Below are 20,006 nucleotides of genomic sequence, written 5' to 3'. Positions count from 1 at the left end.
ACTATACATCACTTCTAGTCGATCGCACGCAACAGAATTTAGTACGAGAAACGGTCATGTTAACATTCGAAGGATACCTTCAGAGAGGGATTCTGACGGACTTTGGATATTCTTGTGGTATCAGGGAATCGCAACAGCATGGGACCAGCGCCAGACAGTTTTTCAGGTGTTTTCGTGTACCTTTCAGACACCGAGTAGTTAGCTGCGTGTGTGTGGTTAGCACGGAATTCTTGACGAATCGCCGAGATTTCACGCGTCAGCCGTTGGGGGCTTTTTCGGGAGATATCTGACCGTGGCAGGGCGTCCACACACATTTTCCTTGAAAACTGTCGTCGGCGGCGTTCACGTAGGAAGTACGGGACTCGATTCACAGCGCAGGCGCGGCGCTGTGGGAATGCCTAAATGTGCATCGACGTTCACCACGAAACAGCTAGTGAGGAACAAACAAGCAGGTGGGCGTCCTCCCGAAGTCGCCAGGAAGGAGTCGCACCGCGATGTGAATGTCTCTGGGGAATGCAATGCCCCAATACAAAACCAGGCATGGGGGGAGCCTGCGTCACGATTCAGGAGCAAATACTCCGATATGTATAAATTTACTTAAACCCCGCAGGAAGGGCACTCCCACGTTTACTCGGCTGTCAGCGATGTTGCCGTGTGCTGACGTCGTTGATTTCCGTTTTTCGACCAACGGTAGGCGTTCACTTTGCGATGACATCGAAACATAGGCAACATATTATGTATATAGCCGGGGAGAGGGATGCTGAAGGCAAAACAGAGTTAAATGGATCAACCGTGCACCGTTTTTCGTGTCTCCCGGGGGTTGATTTTGGGCTTGGTGTTCAGAGGACGCAAACAGGTAAAGTGCGTTTTTTTCAACTGCTGTCCGAGAGGCTCGTCCCCCTAGACTTTTCCCCGGTGCATGAAGCCGCTTAAAATCGCTGGACAAGAAGGCCGAGCCACTGAAAAATCATCGCAGGTGTTCATTTTCGTTGTGTTCACGCGTGCAGTCCTACGCCCTTTCCCAAAAATACTCGTGTTCCCGACCTGCAGGGATGAAAAGGAAACTATACTCTCTCCCGGCATCCTCTTGGCTTGTATGGCTATTACCTGAGTTCTTTCTGCATTAGGTTAGTCATTTGTCTTCTCGTTCGGAGGTCATGCTCAATCAACACGTAGCAATGGGAAACCAAAGCTATCTACTCCCTTACAGTTCCCTGTCGGTGCTTGTTTGCCTTGTGTGACTCTCTGCTGTCGAGCCGACAGCCTGGTCTTGTCTGACCCTTCCGCTGTCGAGCAAACGAGACAAGAAACAAGAGGCGAAGAAGCACACGCCAGAGCCGTACTTGCGCATTTATCCACATGCTCTGTTGTCTTTTGTGTGTGAGGCGTCTTTTTTTCCACAGCGGCTGTGTGAACCACCCTTGCGGTCGCGACTGCAGACAGACAGGGAACTGAGGGAACTTCAGAAGAGGAAACAGCGCACTTTTGCCGACCATTCCGTGCTGAATTACATGCACGACTTCCCCCAATTTTTTTTCGTTTCTGTCCTGCGGCCTTGGGACCACCGTGATTCGGATACCGACCGGCAGAAGAATACCCCCCCTCCTGCTCTGAAGCAAATATGAAGTAGTAGCCTCTCGGTTGCACACAAAACGCGACCACAGGTTCGAGCTCTGGTTTTCAATTTCTTTCTCGAAAAAAAATGCGGCAGCGTAGAACAAACTCGAATGAGAATTTCGGAAAAACGAGGGGCCCTGTGGGTCTGCCGTCGCAAAGGATCGCGGCCGCACTTTAGGCCCCACACAAACTTACGTGAGCATGTATGTGATAAGAAGAGAGAAGCCGCGATACATAAAAGGGAGCGCATAGCCTCGTACATTTATTTTGTGACCAAAATGTCAGGAAAAAAGCCGCCACGAATGATCTTGGCGGTGTAAGATGTGTACAGGCGCCGTCGTGAAATGTAAATTTAGTTACGTGCGTATGCTGGTATAGCGAGGGCGTGATGGGATGTGTAAAGACTCGAGCGAGCATACCGAGCAGATAAAGATCTGCCTTCTCTTCCGGTGTCTTTCTACAGTCTCCGGGACCTATGCTGCGCGAAATTTCCGATCGCGTCCGAACCTACTTGCGGTGCCAGCAGCTCCTTTCTCTCTCCAACGCTCCATAAGAACCAAATAATTGCTTACGCGGCGTGAAACCGCGATAAAACGAGGACTAAACGTATCACTGCCTGTCTCCGTCCCCTCGGGAGATCCTTCGCCCTCCACTCCTCGTTGGTCTTGCAGAATATGTACCGACGGGGCGTCAAGTTGCCAAACTGCGTGATGTGTTAGGAAAAGGGAACGGGAAAGAGACGTTGAGGAAGAGACAAAGGGCCAGTAAAACACAGAGACTGCAGCAGCTTCAGTCCAACGCTCAGTTGCGCCAGCAACTCGTTTCACGCGTTCAACTTTTTCTTTGAAAAACGAGCCTTATGTCAAGGTTACATCCGGTTTTACTTGTGTGAAGGAAAACGGCCAGAGTGCAGGAGGGAAGAGACGCCTCCGCAGTGAGGCGCAACACGGACCTTCCACACGAGGAATGTGGAACGGGGTTGTGCCTTTCCGCATCTTTGCAGTTCAGCCTTGGGGTTTATGTCAAAGGAGCTCTCTCTCTCTCCTTTTCACCGAGTCGCTCGCCTGTCGAGTTGCCGTTCTGCGCTTTCTTTTTGCCGCTTCGAAAAGGAACAGACACTAGCAAACCCGCGACAACGCCCTCAGAAAAACTCAGAAGGGACGGCTACCAACTGTGATTCCTTCTCACTGCAAAAGTTTCTCCGTCCAGCTTCTTCCTTTTCTCTTTACTTCGTTCTTCAGCGGTCCGGTTCCCGTTGTGTAAAAACTGCAGATTGGCTGAAATGGAAATGTGTCACACATCCACTTTTCTCCGTTCCCGCGGTGTCCCCGCGATGCCCAGGCGCCAGAGCAGACTTCCTTCCTCTCTTCGGGCGGCCGCAGGTTCTCCTTGAGCAACGACGCGTGGCTCTTCTCACGAGGCTCACTGTGTCCTGCCGGCCCCGCGCTTCGGTTCGTCACACGCTTGTTCTTCACGTCTCTACGGATGCAAAAGCAATCATTCTAAATGAACATCAAAGTATCTGCATATATATATATATATATATATGTACACCAGACGGGAAGTCTGGGTGTGAAGCTTGCCAAAGATCGTAGCGTCTGTGCGCGCGCGTCATCTCGTCTCTCTGAATCGACCCTGTGTATGTCGTCTTTTCTCCGCTTGTCCAAAAACCATGGCGTCTCCCCGTGGGGCTAGAGTGCCGCCTTCAGGATCGTCAAGACCGCCACAGGGCGTTGCTTGCTCCCAGTGTGGGTCTCCGGCGCGGCCCCTGTCTCGGTCTCGCCACAACGTGGCATCCCCGCCTCCGCACGACTTGCCGTTTGACGCAGGCGGTCGATCGCCGTCTGTCTCTCCTCAGAACCTGCGGTTGGAGGCGCTCCAGCGAGAGACCTTTCCCGCCGCAGCCGAGCTGTACGCCTCTTCCCGGGACTCCAAGGCCGCTCTGTCTCCCCACGCTGCGCTCCTGCAGAAGAGCCCCTCGCAACGTGCGGCGTCCTCTCGCTCTCGCAACTCGCCTTCCCAGGCGATTCCTTCCTACACCGTCTACCACTCTGGTGGCTTTCGGGCAGCCACATCGACCGGTGCTGACGCTTCTCGTTTTGCGTCTTCTTTCGTTTCTCCGGATTCCTTCGCTCCCTCGCTCCCTGCTTCCAGGCGAGGTCTCCTTGAAGTGCACTCTCCTGAACGCCAGCTCACGCCGGGGACAGGCTCCAGCGGGCGCGGGGCCTCGCCCCTTCCCTCCGTCGTGGGGTCTCCTCCCCAGTGGGGACTCCCGAGACACTCGCCGACGGCGAGGAACAGCCCGTCCGGAGCCGAAATCGACCGCGCGCGGCGGGCGGGCCCCGAGACTCCTGGCTCACCCTGCTCAGACCTTCCCCTGTTTTTTAAGACGACACGGAAACCTGGATGTCAGGCTCGGGTGGGGGCCGCGTCTTGCTCTCGCAATATTCTGCAGGAACAAGGAAGGCGAGTGGTTCAGTTTGGTGCGGCGTCGAATCCCTCTCCGTTTCTCTCGAGTGGTGGGTCCGGGGGGAAAGGCCGGGAGAAGGCAGCTCCAGACGTGACTTGTCAGCCCTCTCTGTCTCCGAATCTCGGCGCTTCTGGTCTCGCGTCCTCCACCGGTCGCCGCACGTCGGCTCCAATGGACCGGACCGGTGGGCTGCGTGGACAAGCAGGGGCACTGGAGACAGCGATGGAAGAGAGAGAGCGCGAGGCCTCCGTGTTCTCTTCCGAGGCAAATGTCGGGAGGCCTGGAGTCGACTCAGAGTTCGACGATCGCGAGATATCTCAGCAAGGTCTCAGTCCGGGCGAGACGTCGCCTGCAGCCACTCGCGTGGAGAATGAAAGTGTCGTCGCTCAAGGCCTGCGAAAGGCCTCCCTCTTTGGGGCCCTCTCCCACAGATCGTTCTACTACCAATCCGTCAAACAACCTCGGCGGCCGTCCTCGTCCCCCTCGCGCCGTGTGACAGCTCCTGCTGGCCGAAAGGCATCGCCGTTCATCACTTCTTACCGTCCTACGAGAGACCGGGCCTTGTCTTCGGCATCCTCTCGTTTTCCGCATCCGACTCTCGCCTCGTCGGCTGCAATCCTCGGCCACTCCGTGCGGCGACTGCCTCCGTTGACGGGAAGGAAATATTGGAATGCGCCGTCGATCCTCCCGCCGTGCACATCGTCCCAGCTAGGCAGCCCCGGCGGCCGGCGCGTGCCTGCGTCCGTGGCGCCCTGTGGGGCACGACCGTGGCGAGGCGAGGCCGGCCCGAAGAGACAGGGAGGCCCCGCGAAACAAGAAGGCGGTGGGGGATTGGGACTCGCAAAAAGCGGGAGGACTCTGAGTCCCCAGTCCCGGGGCCAGAGGGCGCCCGACAAGATCGAGGTTCCGTCGTACCTGCCTACGCTGTGTTCCATCTACTTGGAAGGGGCGCCTTCGGAGAGTGCACGGCGGTCGCGCTCCACTGTCTCCCCTAAGAAGGCTGCGCAACCGACGGGAGGAGACGGGCGTGGAGCGGCACCAGGGACGCGCGACTCGGGAGTTCACGATCCCCCGGCCACGACCTCGACGGATCTGTCGACTGGCGCCGCGTCGGTGGTGGCGGAGCAGTTGCTGCGGGCGGAAGGCGCGACTGCGGAGTGCCAGGCGCAGACAGGCGTAGGGCTGGGCGAGGAGGAGCTGAAGAACATGGTCTCGGGCGAGGACGCGATTGCGTTCTTCGCGCGGTACGGGGCCGCGACCAGCACAAAGTTTCTCTACTGCAACCGGAAGAAGAAGGGCGACGCGGACCAGTACAGCCTCGTGGTGGTCCCGGAGAAGGAGGCTGAGCCGGAACACTTTACGATTTCTGCGACTGGAATTGTGCACATCTGTCCGGGCCGACCGTCGGAGTACATGACCCTGTCGGACTTCTCGCACCAGGCGTTTGCGTTCTCCGTCCTGCGGTCGATGCTCTTCTTCAAAACCTTCCTGCAGCGGAAACTCGTCGCTCTCTGGCGCGACAACGTCCGCCGGCTGATCTACCGGCGGCAGCGGGCGCGGCTCGCCCGCCGGCTGTTTCTCGCGAAGCCGGTCTTTGCCGATCACTTGATGGAGATTCTGGAGATTCTCGCGGAGCTCCGCGGCGTGCCTCTCGTTCAAGTCCCCCTCCCCGGCGCGCTGTATGACCTCGCGGCCTTCACGGCCATGCAGACGGCCACGCGGTCGGACGTCAAGACCGGCGCGGCAAAGGCCATCGAGGGCAAGCAGCAGCGCGTCCACCGCGCCCTGCAGCAGCTGATGACGCGGCTCCACGAGGCGACGCTTCTGCCCGACGCCGACCCCCTCGAGACGGGCGCGCTAAGTCGGAGCAAAAGCATGGTCCAGGCGAGCCAGGAGGCCCGCGAGCGCACGCGGCTCCTGCGCCTGGCCTTCGCGGACGAGGCGCAGTTCGGCGACTTTGTGCGGCTCGTCGACTCCATCTTGGCGGTGCGCCTCGTCGACGCCGTCACGGCTGCGGCGCTGAAGCTTCGCGAGCGCTTGGGGGAGGAAAACGCATGCAGCAAGTGGTTTCGCGTCCAGGTCCAGTTCGGCGAGGCGCGCGTCGAGTTCGTGCCGAGCCGCGACCAGTTCCAGGGGGCCTTGAGCGAGCTGTGGGACGGGACGGTGAGCGTGGTCAGCGGCGCGCCGTTCTTTGCGGCGAATCGGCTCTACGAAGACTTTGTGAAGGTCCGCGACCGCCTCTCGGTCGAGCGCCTGCTGATGAACTGCTCGGCTTTCCTCCAGACGAAGGATGACATCGAGCGACGCCTGACCCGCGACTTTGACCGCGCGCGCCGCTACGCCGACTCGTACTTTGCAGTCTACCGGCAGATCTACGACTACGGCCAGGCATGGGACGAGGCGGCAGTCTGTGCCTCGCTGCGGTCGCACGACGAGCTGAGCAACGAGCTGGAGGCGATGCGGGACTTCCAGACTCGGCTCGAGAAGCTGAATCCGACGCACGTCGTCGGGCTCTTCTCCATCCAGGCCCACGACCTCAAGACCGCACTCAGCCCGATCACGGAGGACGCGCTGGCGGCTCTCAAGCGGCTGCTGCTGCAGCGGACGCGCGAGCATCTGCGGGCGACCGTGGCGCGGTACGAACAGACCAACGCGGCGCTCGACAGCCGGCCCACGAAGCTTCTCCCGTTCGCCGAGTTCGTGAAAACCTACAAGTTCACGCGGAGTCAGATCGACGAGCTGGACCACGCGCAGGCGACTGCAGAAGACATGTTTCAGCTGCTCAAGCAGTACGAGGTGCGCGTGGCGGTCGAAGACACGATTCTCCTCGAGACGCTGAACAAGAACGCGGCGCTCTTCGAGAAGGAGAAGCTGCTGGGAGCCGCGGAGCACATCCGCCGACACCTGGACGCGATGCTCGCGGACGTGAAGCAGCAGAGCGCGCAGGTCGAGCAGGAGACGCAGGCGATCTCGACAGCCTTGTCGGAGGAGCAGTTCCAGAACGTGAAGCTGATGGAGGCTGCGCTCGCGGTCCTCGAGTCGCTACACTCGTACGACAGGCAAATCGAGGACCTGGACGCGAAGGCAACCACGCTCCAGCAGACCCAGAAGCTCCTAAATCCCGACGGTGCCTTCGTCTTCAAGCACACGGAGGCGGCGAAGAAACTCGTGAAGCCGAAGCTGAAGCTCTGGACCTGCGTGTACGAGTGGCAGGCGGCGACGACCCAGTGGAGCCAGGCGGACGTCTCCCAGTTGAACGGCGAAGAAGTGCAGACTCGCGTGAAGACGTTCCTAACCACCCTTCAGTTCCTCCACTGCGAGCTGCCGAACGACTCCGTCGTCGAGGCTCTGAAGCAGCAGGTCGAGCTCTGGCGTACGCGCCTGCCGACGCTTCTCGACTTGAACAACCCAGCGCTGCGGCCGCGCCACTGGGCCAAGATCTTCCGTGCGCTTCACCTCGACAGGGAGGCGACGGGCCCCGTCCCGCTCGAGCTCCTGGAGGCCGCGGGGATCTTTTCCCACGGGGAGTTGGTGGCGGAAGTCTCCTCGAGGGCCTCTGCGGAGCGTGCGCTGGAGGCGACGCTCGAGAGGCTCCGCGGAACCCTCGACCAGATGGACTTTGCGACGAAACCCCTCGTGGACAACCCAGACTGCTTCCTCCTCGACGACGTCGGCGACTTGGTGACGCAGCTGGAGGAGAGCGCAGTCGCGCTCCAGTCCATGCTCTTCTCGCCCTACGTCGCGGAGCTCCGCGCGCAAGTCGAGGCCTGGAAGGCGAAGCTCGACCTGACGGTTCAAGTGCTCAAGGAGATGGTGGCCTTCCAGCGAGCCTGGGTGGCCTTCGAGGGCGTCTTCGCGAACGGCGACCTCGACCACTGGTTCGCCAGCGAAGCCGCAGCGTTTCGCCAAATGAACGAGTTCTGGGCGGACACGATGCGCCGCATCCGCACCGAGACGGCGAATGTGCTCGCAACCACCACAAGACCTGGGTTCTACGAGACGCTCCAGCAGTTCAACTTTGTCGTCGGCCGCGTCCAGAAGAGCATCGCGGTCTACCTCGAGACCAAGCGCCAGGCGTTCCCGCGGTTCTACTTTTTGTCCGACGAAGAACTCCTGAAAATCGTCGCAGCCGGGCACTCGCTCGACTTGCTCCAGAGCCTTCTGCCCAAGTGCTTTGACGGCGTGCAGAGGGTCGTGTTCACAACTTCGCCATCGCCGCCCGCGCGGCCTTCGCGGTCGGTCTCGACGCTCCTCTCGCTTCCACGAACGTCGTCTGCGGCGCCCTCCCCACAGACGCAGCCAGGGGAGGCTGGCCCCTTTTTTCCCGCCCAGGCGCCGCCCGCGAGGCCCACGCAGGCGCCAGTTCCCTCCGAAGGCGCGAAGGCGGACGCGGAGACGGCCCCGGACGAGGCGAGGGACGGAGACGAGGGCCCACCGATCGTCGCCAGTGGGATGATCTCCTCGGACGGCGAGTTCGTCCAGTTCTGCGACTTAGTCGTGCCCTCGGAGGTCCCCGAAACGTGCTTTCTGCAAATGGAGCAAAGCATGAAGTTCGCCCTCTACTCGCTCCTCCAGGAGGCCTGGCGAAACTACCCTGCGGCGCCTCTGGCCCGCTCCTCGTCGACGTCTTCCTTCTCCGCGGCCCTCGCGAAGCTGCAGGAGGAGAGGGAGACCGTCAGTGCCTTTGAGACAAAACGCGCGAGTGTGACGGGAAATGCAAACTTGGGAAGAAACTATTTGAACTGGCTACGACAGCATCCCTCCCAGTGCCTCGCCCTCGCTGACGCGCTTGTCTTCACCGCCCTGGTGGAACGGGCTCTGGACAGAGATCGGCGCGTCGAGGAGCGAGACGGGGAAAGAGACAGAGTGGAAGGCTTCGAGGGGACAGAAGAACGCCGCGAAAGACGAATCAGCGAAGCGTCCAGCACAAGCGGCGGAACCGGAAGAAAACCCGAAACCCTCGCTGCGTGCAGAGCGACAGTCGAAGAGAACATAACCAGGTAAAACCAGCAGGGAGGAGAGAGAGGAGAAGACGACGGGGGAGGAGTGAAGGCGCGGTGGACTCACAGTGCCGGACACTGGGGTATCCTTGTCGCGATAGAGGAGAAAAACAGAAGGATTTCGGGAGAAATGCACATGTGCAAGTGTGCGGATATATTGGTATATATATGTGTGTCGCTAGTTTTCGGAGGTGCGAATTTGGACATGGAAGCAGGCGAGGACAGCTATAGGAACACGCAAGGACCTCTGTGCGGTTTTTTTCTACCGCGCGAGTTTCTGCAGGCTCGCACCGACGTGTCCAGGTTCTTTGCTTCGCAATGTGTGCATGCCATGCTGCCGTGCTCAGCTTCCACAATTTTTGAAAAGTGACAACCTCACGTGCCAGTGAGGCGCACACAAACAGAACCAGAAGATACACACACATAGTTAGTTCTAGGCATAGACACAGATTCATGCATATCTCTGTCTTTCGATCGATAGCGCCTTCATACCTATATATATATATATATATGGATCGATGCGTGCGTGGTGCGTGTATTTGCCAGTATCCGCAAATACACGCTACGGTTTTCTACAAGTTTCCCCCTTGCTCTGTGTCCCTCTTGTTCGTTCCTTCCCCCCCTTTCTTGTCTTCAGACTGGTGGTGTTCCAGCGCCGGAAGGGTTTCCCGTTGAAGACGTCGCATGCGGAGGCCTTGATTACGCAGCTCGTGCACCGCAGAGACGTGGTTGCGAGCCTGGAAGAAGCAAAGTGTGCGTCGTCTTCCGAGTTCGAGTGGCAAAAACATCTTCGGTACTACTGGAATTCCGACGTCGACGACTGCTTTGTTCGCCAACAGGACATGAGGTAAGTGAACGCTCGAGACGCGCTGCATCGACTCGGCGGGGGAATCGCGCGAGAGACGTCGATGGCAGAGACATCAGACGCCTCGGCTTTTCCGACAGCGCGGAGCGACCCGGACGCGGAGAAAACCAGAGTGCAGACGACAAGACACCGAGACTGCGAAGACCAACGAGAGAAATCTGCAAACTAGTCAGGCGACGCAGCTCCGCTCTGAAGCTTTCCAGTCTCGGGCTCTCCTCTGACACCCCTCTAGGCTTTGACACCCGGACAGAGCGTTCTGTTCCCTGTCAACCCCCGAGCGAGCGACGCCTCCACTCTCCTCCTGGCGATACCCACTCACACTGCAATCAGATTCCGCGGAGATATTTGCATGTTTCTGTTTAAACGTGTGGGGGGCACAAATAGGAATTCATGCCTACATATATATGTATATATATATATATATATGTATATATATATATATGTATATATATATATATATGTATGTATATGTATATATATGTGTACATGTATATATATATATATATATATATATCTGACGTTTTTGCATGTACAGACCGGCGTTTCCATTTGAGTTTCTGCTTGTTTCGTTAAATGCCTTCGTACAGCTTCCAGTACGCGTACGAACTTTCAGAGTGCCCGCGTCGCCTGGTGATCACGCCTCTGACAGAAAAATGTTTCTTGACCCTCACTGGAGCTTTGCGGCTATCGTATGGAGGCGCGACAACAGGGCCTGCGGGCACAGGTGGGTCTTCTGGAGCAAAGGCCGGAAGAGGGAACACGAACCGGTTTCTTTGAAAAATCTTTAAGGATGAATGCAGGGATGCATGCCTGCATGTGTACATATGTATATATATATATATATATATATATATACATCCAGGAAGCATGTTCCAACACACGAGCACACCTGGAGGACTTCATGTGTCTATATGTGCACACATATGCCCGTAGGGATATACATTAGTGAAACAGTTCTACACGCGTCTCTCCATCGCGAAGTCTCGTAGCAGGGTGTGACTGGCATCTAGGGAACGGGGCAGTGAGTGTGACAGAAAATGAAACGATGTTCCCATGCATATATATATATATATATTCAAATGCCTGCACTTCGTATGTCTGTTCTTAATCGTTTTCCTGTCTGTTTCGTTGTTTTTGTCGTTCGCGAGAACCGTGATCCGTCGAACCTCACCGCGCGTCTCATCCTTTGGCGGGCGGCGTTAAACTTCAAAGATATCCATGACTATTGCGGCGCGCATTTGCCTCGCCCCAGGACTCATACCTTGCCTGGGCGGGTCCTCTGCATGCGCTAGACTGCGCTGAGCGCCGCGTCTGTTTGCTTTTTCCCTTTCCTTTTCAGGCAAAACCGAGACGATTAAAGACCTCGCGAAGGCCGTCGGGGTTCCGTGCGTGGTGTTCAACTGCTCCGCCGAGCTCGACTGTCAAATGACATCGCGGCTATTTAGCGGCTTGGCGCAGGCGGGCGCCTGGTCCTGCCTTGACGAATTCAATCGAATTGACGTCGAAGTCTTGTCCGTCGTTGCCCAGCAAATGCGAAGTGTACAGACAGCGGCACGAGCGAATCTCGACGAGTTCGAGTTCGAAGGCAGAAACATTCGGCTCAACAAACGGTGCGACAGCCTCGCGAAACACCGCTGTTCACCTCTAAAAGGACACTGGTTCATATGCATACACATACGCATGCAGAGGCGCCAGATGCGTGTGAAGCAGTTTCGTGAGGTCGAAGAAAGCTCGATCGAAACCTAAAACCACGTACAGAGAAATAGACATCCAAATCCGAGTAAGTGGACATATTAAGGACCATATCTGTCTATATATATATATGTACATGTGTATATATGTGTATATATGCATGTACTTAGGTGAATACATGTGTATCAATCTGTATTGCCATGCATGAGTTGTGTGTCTGTGTCGGTATTTTCGATGGTTTAGGTACGGCGTCTTCGTCTCGATGAATCCAGGATACGCGGGGCGCGCAGAACTCCCGGAAAATCTGAAGTCTCTTTTCCGGCCCGTCGCAATGGTCGCACCAGACCTCGTGCGAATCGCAGAAGTTACGCTGTTTTCGAGGTACCCGACCACCGTAAATCGGCCGCGGCACACGGACACGCGAAACGACTGCACAAGCTGAAAAAAGCCATTTTCCCTTAACCAAAACGACACACTGCATCGCACAAATGCACATATATATATATATATATGTATATTTTTGTATATGTATCTTTTTGTGTATGTATATATGTATATATATACGCACATGGATGTATGATCATGCTTATGTGTGTGCAGAGATAATATAATTTGAGTCGTGAGGCAGATTGCTTTCATCCCTCTGCGTTCTGTGTGAATGAGCTCGTGGGCTCAGGCGAGTCAAGTCGGGTCCTGGCTGAGACTTGGTTTTCCCCCTTTTTGCATTGCTCTCAGCGGCTTCCGAACTGCCGAGACGCTGGCGAAGAAGCTCATCACTGTCTTCGAGGCTGCGGCGAAGCAGCTGAGTGATCAGCCTCACTACGACTTTGGCATGCGAGCCGTGAAGTCTGTTCTCTCGCGCGCCGGTGAGAGACCGCGGCAGGAAAGCACGTTTTTTAATTGGAGCTCGTCAGGCGTTTTTCGTTCCTCTCTGTTGAGGTTTTGTTCACTCCCCCTCGCTCGTCCCTTTTCATTTCTCCTCGTTCGCTCGCCCTACGCTCTCGTTATTTCTTTCTCTCTGAGTGACGGTTCCTCTCTCCTGCTCTCTCTTCGCCCCTCAGAGCTTGTGATTGGGCGTGCAGCTTCTTCTCCTATCTTTGCCTCGCCTTTTCTTCGGATTCACCTGTTCCCTTCGTCTCCCTCTTCTTCTCGGCCCTACGTTCCCTCCTGCCTTTGCTTCCTACTCGGAAATAGTTTCTCCTCCGGACGGATCGAGTTCCTTACCTCAAGCTCCCGGAGGCAAACCCCCGTCTCGCGAGGCGGCCTGCGTCGCCTCGACTCTGGAGATTTCCGCCTGAAGTCTGAGTCGAACGCCGAGCGCTCTGCATGCGCTCCAGGCGGCTTTTGTTCGCCTGCTTTTCCGTTCAGCCTCTCTGAAAGAAAAAACTTTGGCCACGACAGACGAAGATTATCTCCTCGTTACAGCCGTGACTGCGACGACCCTACCGAGGTTGCTGGAGGGAGACTGTCCCGTTTTCCTCGGTCTCGTTTCGGACACCTTCCCCGAGTGCGCTGTGGGTGCGCCGCAGTCTCTGCTGCTCAAGAAGGCCATAGAGGCGGAGCTGAGAAGAAGAGACATGCAAGTTTCGGACACGATGGTGACGAAGGCGCTGCAGCTTCACGAGACACAAAGTGCGCGAGTCGGCGTCATGGTGGTAAGCTGCCGATAGACACATCGAAAACGCACTTTGCATCTGTCGGCTATTTCACATATATCCGAATATAGGCCTCCCTCCTCCTCGTTCGACGCCCACCTTACCGTTTGACCCGGCAGACACACACGCTCAGCGACGTGGGTACTGGTGTATGTATGCGTATGTGTGTGTGTGTGTGTCTCCCGCCACGTATCCAGCTGATCTCCGCTTTCTGTATGCCTGAGTCCATGTCAATGTCCATCTCTTCCTCACGATACATACATGTATATATGCTTGTGTTTATATCCAGGAGAAGGCATGCAAACACACCGAATTTGAGCCACTGCTGGCTTCAAGCCTTGGGCCGAGGGTGTCAGGATCAGTGGATGGTATTTCTCTCTTCTGACGTTCTGTCGAGTGTGTAGATATCAGGGCGTTTGTCCAGGGGAGTTCTTCTCAGAGGTTTGAAATGCTGCGGAGGGCGGCGAGCCATTGAGCCGACGAGAATGCCGAATGCGGTTTCTTGTGCGCGTTCCAACTGTTTCAGGTGGGAGCACCGGGGACCGGGAAAACTTCGTGCATTTCAGTCTTGGCGGCGGCCATGACCGATCTCGCGCAAAGGTCCGTGGGCCATGGCGAGGAGACGGAAGGCGAAAGCGAACAAGAGAGCGAAAGGCAGAACCTGTCAACTGACCAAGATGCCGGAGGAGCGACTCGGATCGTCAAAGTGAATCCGAAGGCTCTCGAGCTCGCTTCCCTGTTTGGCGAAACCAACGAGGCTACAAAGGAATGGACAGATGGCATTGTCGGCATGGTGGGCGTCGATGTTCTCAAAGGAATCTCTGTTGTGAAAAGGTGCTGCCACTCGCGTTCAGAACTGTTCTTTCTCTTTCTGGAAGGGGTTCTCTCTCTCTTAAAAGGTTCGGTCTCTCTCGCAAAAGGTTCGGTCTCTCTACAACAGTTCTGTCTCTCTCTGGGCATGCTCTCACGCTTCTCTCTGTTCACCTTGTCGGGGTCTGCGCGTCGTGCAGGAAGTGCGGAAGGCCGCGCAGGAGGCAGGGCGCAAATGGTTCGTGTTCGACGGCCCCTTGGACGCCTTGTGGGTCGAAAACCTGAACTCGGCGCTTGACGACAACAAGGTTTTGTGTCTAACCAGTGGGGAAAGGACGAAGTTGCCGCCGTCGTTGACGTTTGTGTTTGAAGTCGATGTACGTCGGAAAGAACTGCGGAGAGAAGGGAGGCAGGGCGCAAAGGCAATCCCGCCAAAGAAGAGGCGAGAACAGGGAACGCACCTCGTTTCAGCGGCGTCCGAAGAAGAGGCCTTGCCTCTTTACGCGGGTTACGCAAAAGTCGAGGCGACGCCCGTCGACCGCACGCCATGGTCGCACCTGCCTCGAGCACCAGCGAGCCTAATGCATGCCGTTTTCATCCTAAGAGTCGCATGCGTGGCGTCCATTTCGCCGCCAATGTACCACCATCCAAGATGGACTCCTTGTCGCAGGTTCCAATGCCCGTTCTGTTTTCTACGCTATCGGTCACAAGGATTTTCTGGCACGTTCTCTCCCTCTCGCGTCTTTGCCGTGCACAGGTCTAAAGGGCTCTTCCGTTTCCCTTCACGGCTGTTCGTCGGGTCTTCTCTTGTCGCAGTCACCCCAGCGTCTTCGCCTTGCCGCTCGCGGCTCCTGCGATCGCGAGAGTCTCCTCTCTTGCCTTCGCTTTCTTTCAGAGCTTGGCGAACGCCTCGCCTGCGACCGTCAGCCGTTGCGGCGTCGTCTACCTCGAGGACAGAGACCGCCGGGGAGTCGACGCCTTCATCCAGTCTTGGGCGCAGCAGCTGGAGAAGGAGTTCCCCTCCTACGCCAGCAACTTGCGGAGATGGACACTCGAAATCTGCATGGATGCACTCCCTTTCATAAAAAACGAGTGTACGGTGAGCGAGGAGAAACGTAACAAACACCTTTCTGGTCGTGCTGTCTCTCCTGGCTGTCTCCTGTCTCTCTCCTGTCTCTCTCCTGTCTCTCTTCTGTCTCTCTCCCCTTTGTTCTCCCTAGGGTTTTTGTGCCGCGCCCCCGGGCCCCGCCGAAGGACTGCCCGGGCGTTCTGCCGCCGCGTTGCGGCGAGGATTGTGTAGAACCGAGCCGTTCGGAGTCCCGAGGAGACGTTTCTGGGGGCAGAAAGAAAGCACAGACCCTGTCGCGAGTCACCAAATCACCCGACAAAAGTTCGGTGGAATGCCACGGCACACCCGCAGCCTGTCCTGCTTCGCGTGAGCGCGTGTCGATCCGGATATAAAGCAGCCTCGAGAAAAACGACGTTTTCTTGCCCTTTTTCTCGCCTAAACCTCACCCTCTTTTCCCCTCCACCTCCTTTCTCCCCTTCCATCTCTTCCTTCGAACGCGTGTATGAGCAAAGGCGCGCGTCGAGGTTCTGGCCTGCTCTGTCTTCCATGCGCGTCCTCGCGTTCTCTCAGGAGGCAGCCCCTTCGCTGGACATGACGCGCGTCGCCACGCTTTGCCGGTTGACTTCCTCTTGGCTGTCCGACGAGGCCGTGTTTCCACGCGAAGACGAAGAGCGAGAGGCGTTGCTCTCGGCCATGTACTGGACACTTGCCGTTGTCTGGGGCCTGGGCGGGAGTTTGTCGGAGGAAAGTCGCCCGAAACTCTCTCGCTTTCTCTTGCCTCGGCTGCGGGCCAAATGCCCGGAAATCGGCGAGCTCGGGGAGCACGTGGACCTCTTCGCGCTGTCGGTACACCCGGAGAGCCTCAGCTTCGTTTCCCTGCGCTCGCTCTTGGTGCCGCGCGGGCCGCCACCCCCGGCGCGGCTGAACTCAGGGAGGCTTGGACACAAAAACGAGTGTGGAGAAGACGCCGACACCAGGCTGACCGGCGAGGGCGGCGAGGCGGGGCGGCAAAGCGAGGGACGAGTGCCTGCTGAGAGACTCGAGTTGGAAGGCCAGGAAAGTCTCCACGAAATCTTCATTCCCACGGAACAAACTGTCGCCGAGAAGATGCTCCTCGACCAACTTCTTGCGGTGAGACATATGCGGAGCAGGGAACGCTTGCTTTCTCGCTTCTCAAGCGACCGAGGGCCCAGAAGCGCGCGATTTGCTTTCTTGGCTCGCGTCTGTTTTTTCTCGGTTGTTCTCGCACTCCCTCCCTGGCCTAAAAACACGCGCCGCCCTCTGCACGCGCGGGGACACGCAGTCTCTCTGCCTCGCCTCTCGACGTTTCTGCTTGCCCCTGCCAAACCGATCCTCGTATTCGGCTGTGCCTCGCTCTGTCGCTCTAGGGAGACATGAGCTGCTTCCTCTGTGGCGAGACTGGGCAAGGCAAGACGGCGAGTGCGACTGCGTACATGCGCGAGTTGCCGCATGAGGTGGGAAGAGGTTCTCTGCGACTGACTGCGCGCACGGGCGCCCGATCCCTGCAAGCACTGCTGGAGTGGAACCTCGTGCGAAGACGCCGCCTCGCGCTCGGCCCGCCAGCAGACCAGACGCGCGTTCTGCTCCACCTCGACGATGTGAACATGCCCACCCCGGATGCCTCCGGCGCGCAGCAGCCCCTCGAGTTCCTCAGGCACCTTCTCGACAGCGGCGGCTTCTACGATCCCCAAAACCTCCAGTTCAAGACCATCCAAGAAACGCACTTCCTCTTGGTCGCTGCGCCGCCACACGGCGGCAGGCCCAAAATGTCTCCAAGGCAAGCACACTACGCATTTGTCCGATCCTTTTCATCGACATCTAGTGTCTGTAGAGAGAGCGGGAGATGCACAGATAGCTGTTTGTGCACATGCGTGTGCATCTAGACACGTGTACGTAGAGTGGTGCAGGGAAGGCCCTGTTGGCGAAGGCCATACGAATCGAGACGTGCTTTTCTGCAGCTGTGCAGAGGAATGCAGAGTCTCGAGTTGCGTGCGCAGCCCCTTGCAAACACTTCTACAGAAGCGATGTGCGTCGCTGCCGACACGCGCTTCTGTCGAGAAACATATGCATGTGACACACCACGCATTCGAATGGCCTGGAGAAAACCAGCTTCGCACATGCTTCCTCGGCAAGGGCCGGATGGCACAGACTCTCCCCAGGCGCCGGAGCCGCTCCAGAAGTGGGGAAAGATCGTTTCCCTTCCTTTCTACCTGGCCCAACACAGAGGGAGAAACTCGGCAGGGGGGGGGGAAGGTGTCAAAGGTGACAAACAAGCACACAAGTATTTGTGTGTATATATGTTTGTATAAATGTATCTCTATATGTATATATGTATATATATATATCTATGTATATACTTGAATGCATGCGTGAAGCCCCGTGATCAACTGCGAATCCAGTGGCGTCTGAAGCAAACTTATATTTATGAATTGTTGTTTCTTGATTAAGATGTATATCCCTCGACGCCTACGTTTCTGTATTTTTTGAGGCGTCCTCCAAACGCACGAGCAGCCAAACGAGGCACACATGTGCACGCCGAAAAGTACTTTTTCATGCTGACAAGGCACTTTTTTGGGGTCGGCCCCTCCTTTCCCTGAATGCGTTCTTGTGCTTGTGTGGGCGCGGCGGAGCTTGCGCTGCTTTTCGCTCGTCACTTCCTCGGCCTCGCGCAGGCTCCTCCGGCAGGTTGCGACACTCTGGCATTGCAGCTGGAATTTTGACTCCCTCGACCTCGTTTTTGGGCCGTTGCTTCGGGAGTGGATGACGCGGAATCTCCCGACCTTGGAGGATCTGCGAGAGAAACTCGTGACGCTCACGCTCGACACGTATCTGAAAGTTCCCCCGCTTCTTCTGCCGACGCCTTTCAAGCCGCACTACACTTCGGACCTTCGTGATCTCGCACACGTCCTGCAAGGCATCATGCTCGGCGACCGGAATGCCATCACCGATGACGCAACGCTAGTCAAGTACGCCACGACAGGAACCTCCCCACGCTCGTGTTTCCACCAATATAAATATGGTGTATCTGTGAATAGAACGTTTAAAAGCATCCACGTACTTTCCCAATTTCACATGGAACAGGGGCATACACATATATATGTACATGCATGCGGGACGTATCTTCGTGGACGGGTGTAGGTCTGTGCTTGTTTCGCGATTTCTTGGTCTCTCTAGCTCCAGATGTTTCTGTCGGCGACTCTGCGTTGCCGCTTGCATGCTTTTAAATCGCCACGCGAAACGAGTTTCTGTGGAAATAGAAAGAAAGTGAGACGAGATGGAAACCCGTGAGGCACACGCGAGCTTTGCACGGGCTCGGAGAATCCCCAATCGGTGAAAACGCTGTGATTACGGTTTTTGGTGAAGCACCTGAAGAGAAGGAATCCTTCTCGCCCGCCAGAAGCAGTTTCTTGTTCACTCTCGATATTTACGCGCCAGGATGCCGAAAGACAAACAGACATCCGCGGCGTCTCCCATAACCATCTGCTTGTTCTTCTCTGCTTCAGACTGTGGTTCCACGAAACGTCCCGTCAATTTGAAGACGGCCTCGTGTCTTCGTCGGACCGTCTTCTTCTTCACGAGTTTCTAACGCGGCAAGTCTCACGCCATCTGGGTCTCGCCGCCTCCGCCGCTGTCGCTTCCTCCCCGTTCGTGTTCACCGCCTTGTCGCACTCCGGGAGATTCACAGGGCCCTACAAGCTGATGGACGGAGACGGGCGGGAACTCGAACAGGCCTGCTCGCGGTAGGAAGTGCCCAGGCGAGACCCGGATCGGGGAGGCAGCTTTCTAACTTTTCCTTTTTCGCAGCAGAGCCCGTTGACGCGAGTTCCACGAACCAGGCCTGGACATTTGCAGAGAGACATATCTCTAGCGCCCCTCTGTCAGTCGTATGAGCGGAGGCACAGGAGGTTGGATCACCTTCCGCCCCATGGCACGCAGGCAGTGGACAGTAAGAGATCTGGTTCTTGCCTCTCCCTGTCGGTTGCACATACGCGAGCGCACTTTCGTCCCTTTTGAAAAACACGGACGCGACTGTGCTGGGAGTCTGTTTTCTTCAGAGCTCTGGAAGAGTACCAACTCAACCCGCCTCCGTCGCCACATGCGAGACCCCTGGTCAACTTTGTCTTCTTTGCGGACGCGCGCAAGCACCTTCTCAGGCTTTGTCGGATTCTTGCGCTGCCTCGCGGAAACGCGCTGCTGCTTGGAGTCGAAGGCTGCGGTGAGCGAGGCGGTCACGAGACATTTTCCGCGTTTTCTGGCAGACGCCCAGGCGACGGAGAGGCGCCGCAAATGCCGCGCTTGCGCAGGCTGGAGCACGCAACAACCTCGAACGCCTTTCGGACCTAAACGGACTCTTTGTATCCCCCCTATCTCCTTCCGCCGCCTTTTTCTCCCAACTGTTTCTTCTCCCAACTGTCTTTTCTCCACTTCCTTCGCCTCCCGAGACCTACGTGTCGAGACCGTGTGACGCCTGGTTGTGTAAGCTGCGGCCCGAGACTGCGAACGACATCTGGTCTCCGCTTCCGGTTTTCTGCGGGTGCCTCCTCAGGGAGGCAGAGTTTGACGCACATCGCCGCCCACGTGGTTGACGAGACGCTCTACACGATTCACGCGAGCAGTCGCTACGGGGCTGCAGATTTCAGGCAAGACTTGAAGCGCGTTCTCCAGAACCTCGCTTCCGACAAGAAGCCCGTCGTTTTCTTGCTAGCTGATTCGCAAATTCGCCACGAGCAGTTTCTCGAAGACCTCGTCAGTCTGATGGTCGCAGGTAGAGCGAGAATACAAAATGAGGCTCAGGCGATGAGCACTT

At 56.9% G+C, this 20,006-nt stretch overlaps 1 protein-coding gene across 1 annotated transcript in view; it reads left to right on the top strand.

Annotated features, from left to right (window-relative positions):
* Nucleotides 1-3,289: 3,289 nt before the first annotated feature.
* Nucleotides 3,290-20,006, top strand: part of NCLIV_031230 (GI17927, related) — a gene marked incomplete at both ends in the record, with an annotated part of 35,378 nt that continues 18,661 nt past the window's right edge. Inside the window, 16 exons of the mRNA XM_003883319.1 lie at nucleotides 3,290-9,087; nucleotides 9,725-9,934; nucleotides 10,540-10,676; nucleotides 11,292-11,562; nucleotides 11,888-12,025; nucleotides 12,380-12,510; nucleotides 13,013-13,299; nucleotides 13,826-14,092; nucleotides 14,310-14,486; nucleotides 15,005-15,208; nucleotides 15,749-16,309; nucleotides 16,567-16,967; nucleotides 17,908-18,165; nucleotides 18,703-18,939; nucleotides 19,255-19,415; nucleotides 19,746-19,964. Coding sequence (XP_003883368.1) covers nucleotides 3,290-9,087; nucleotides 9,725-9,934; nucleotides 10,540-10,676; nucleotides 11,292-11,562; nucleotides 11,888-12,025; nucleotides 12,380-12,510; nucleotides 13,013-13,299; nucleotides 13,826-14,092; nucleotides 14,310-14,486; nucleotides 15,005-15,208; nucleotides 15,749-16,309; nucleotides 16,567-16,967; nucleotides 17,908-18,165; nucleotides 18,703-18,939; nucleotides 19,255-19,415; nucleotides 19,746-19,964 — 9,457 coding nt within the window. The remainder of the gene's footprint in view (nucleotides 9,088-9,724; nucleotides 9,935-10,539; nucleotides 10,677-11,291; nucleotides 11,563-11,887; nucleotides 12,026-12,379; nucleotides 12,511-13,012; nucleotides 13,300-13,825; nucleotides 14,093-14,309; nucleotides 14,487-15,004; nucleotides 15,209-15,748; nucleotides 16,310-16,566; nucleotides 16,968-17,907; nucleotides 18,166-18,702; nucleotides 18,940-19,254; nucleotides 19,416-19,745; nucleotides 19,965-20,006) is intronic.

Source organism: Neospora caninum, chromosome VIII, assembly GCF_000208865.1.
Source record: "Neospora caninum Liverpool complete genome, chromosome VIII".
Classification (NCBI taxonomy): domain Eukaryota; phylum Apicomplexa; class Conoidasida; order Eucoccidiorida; family Sarcocystidae; genus Neospora; species Neospora caninum.
Note: the sequence above shows the minus strand (reverse complement) of the source record. Positions and strands in the feature narration are given on the sequence as shown.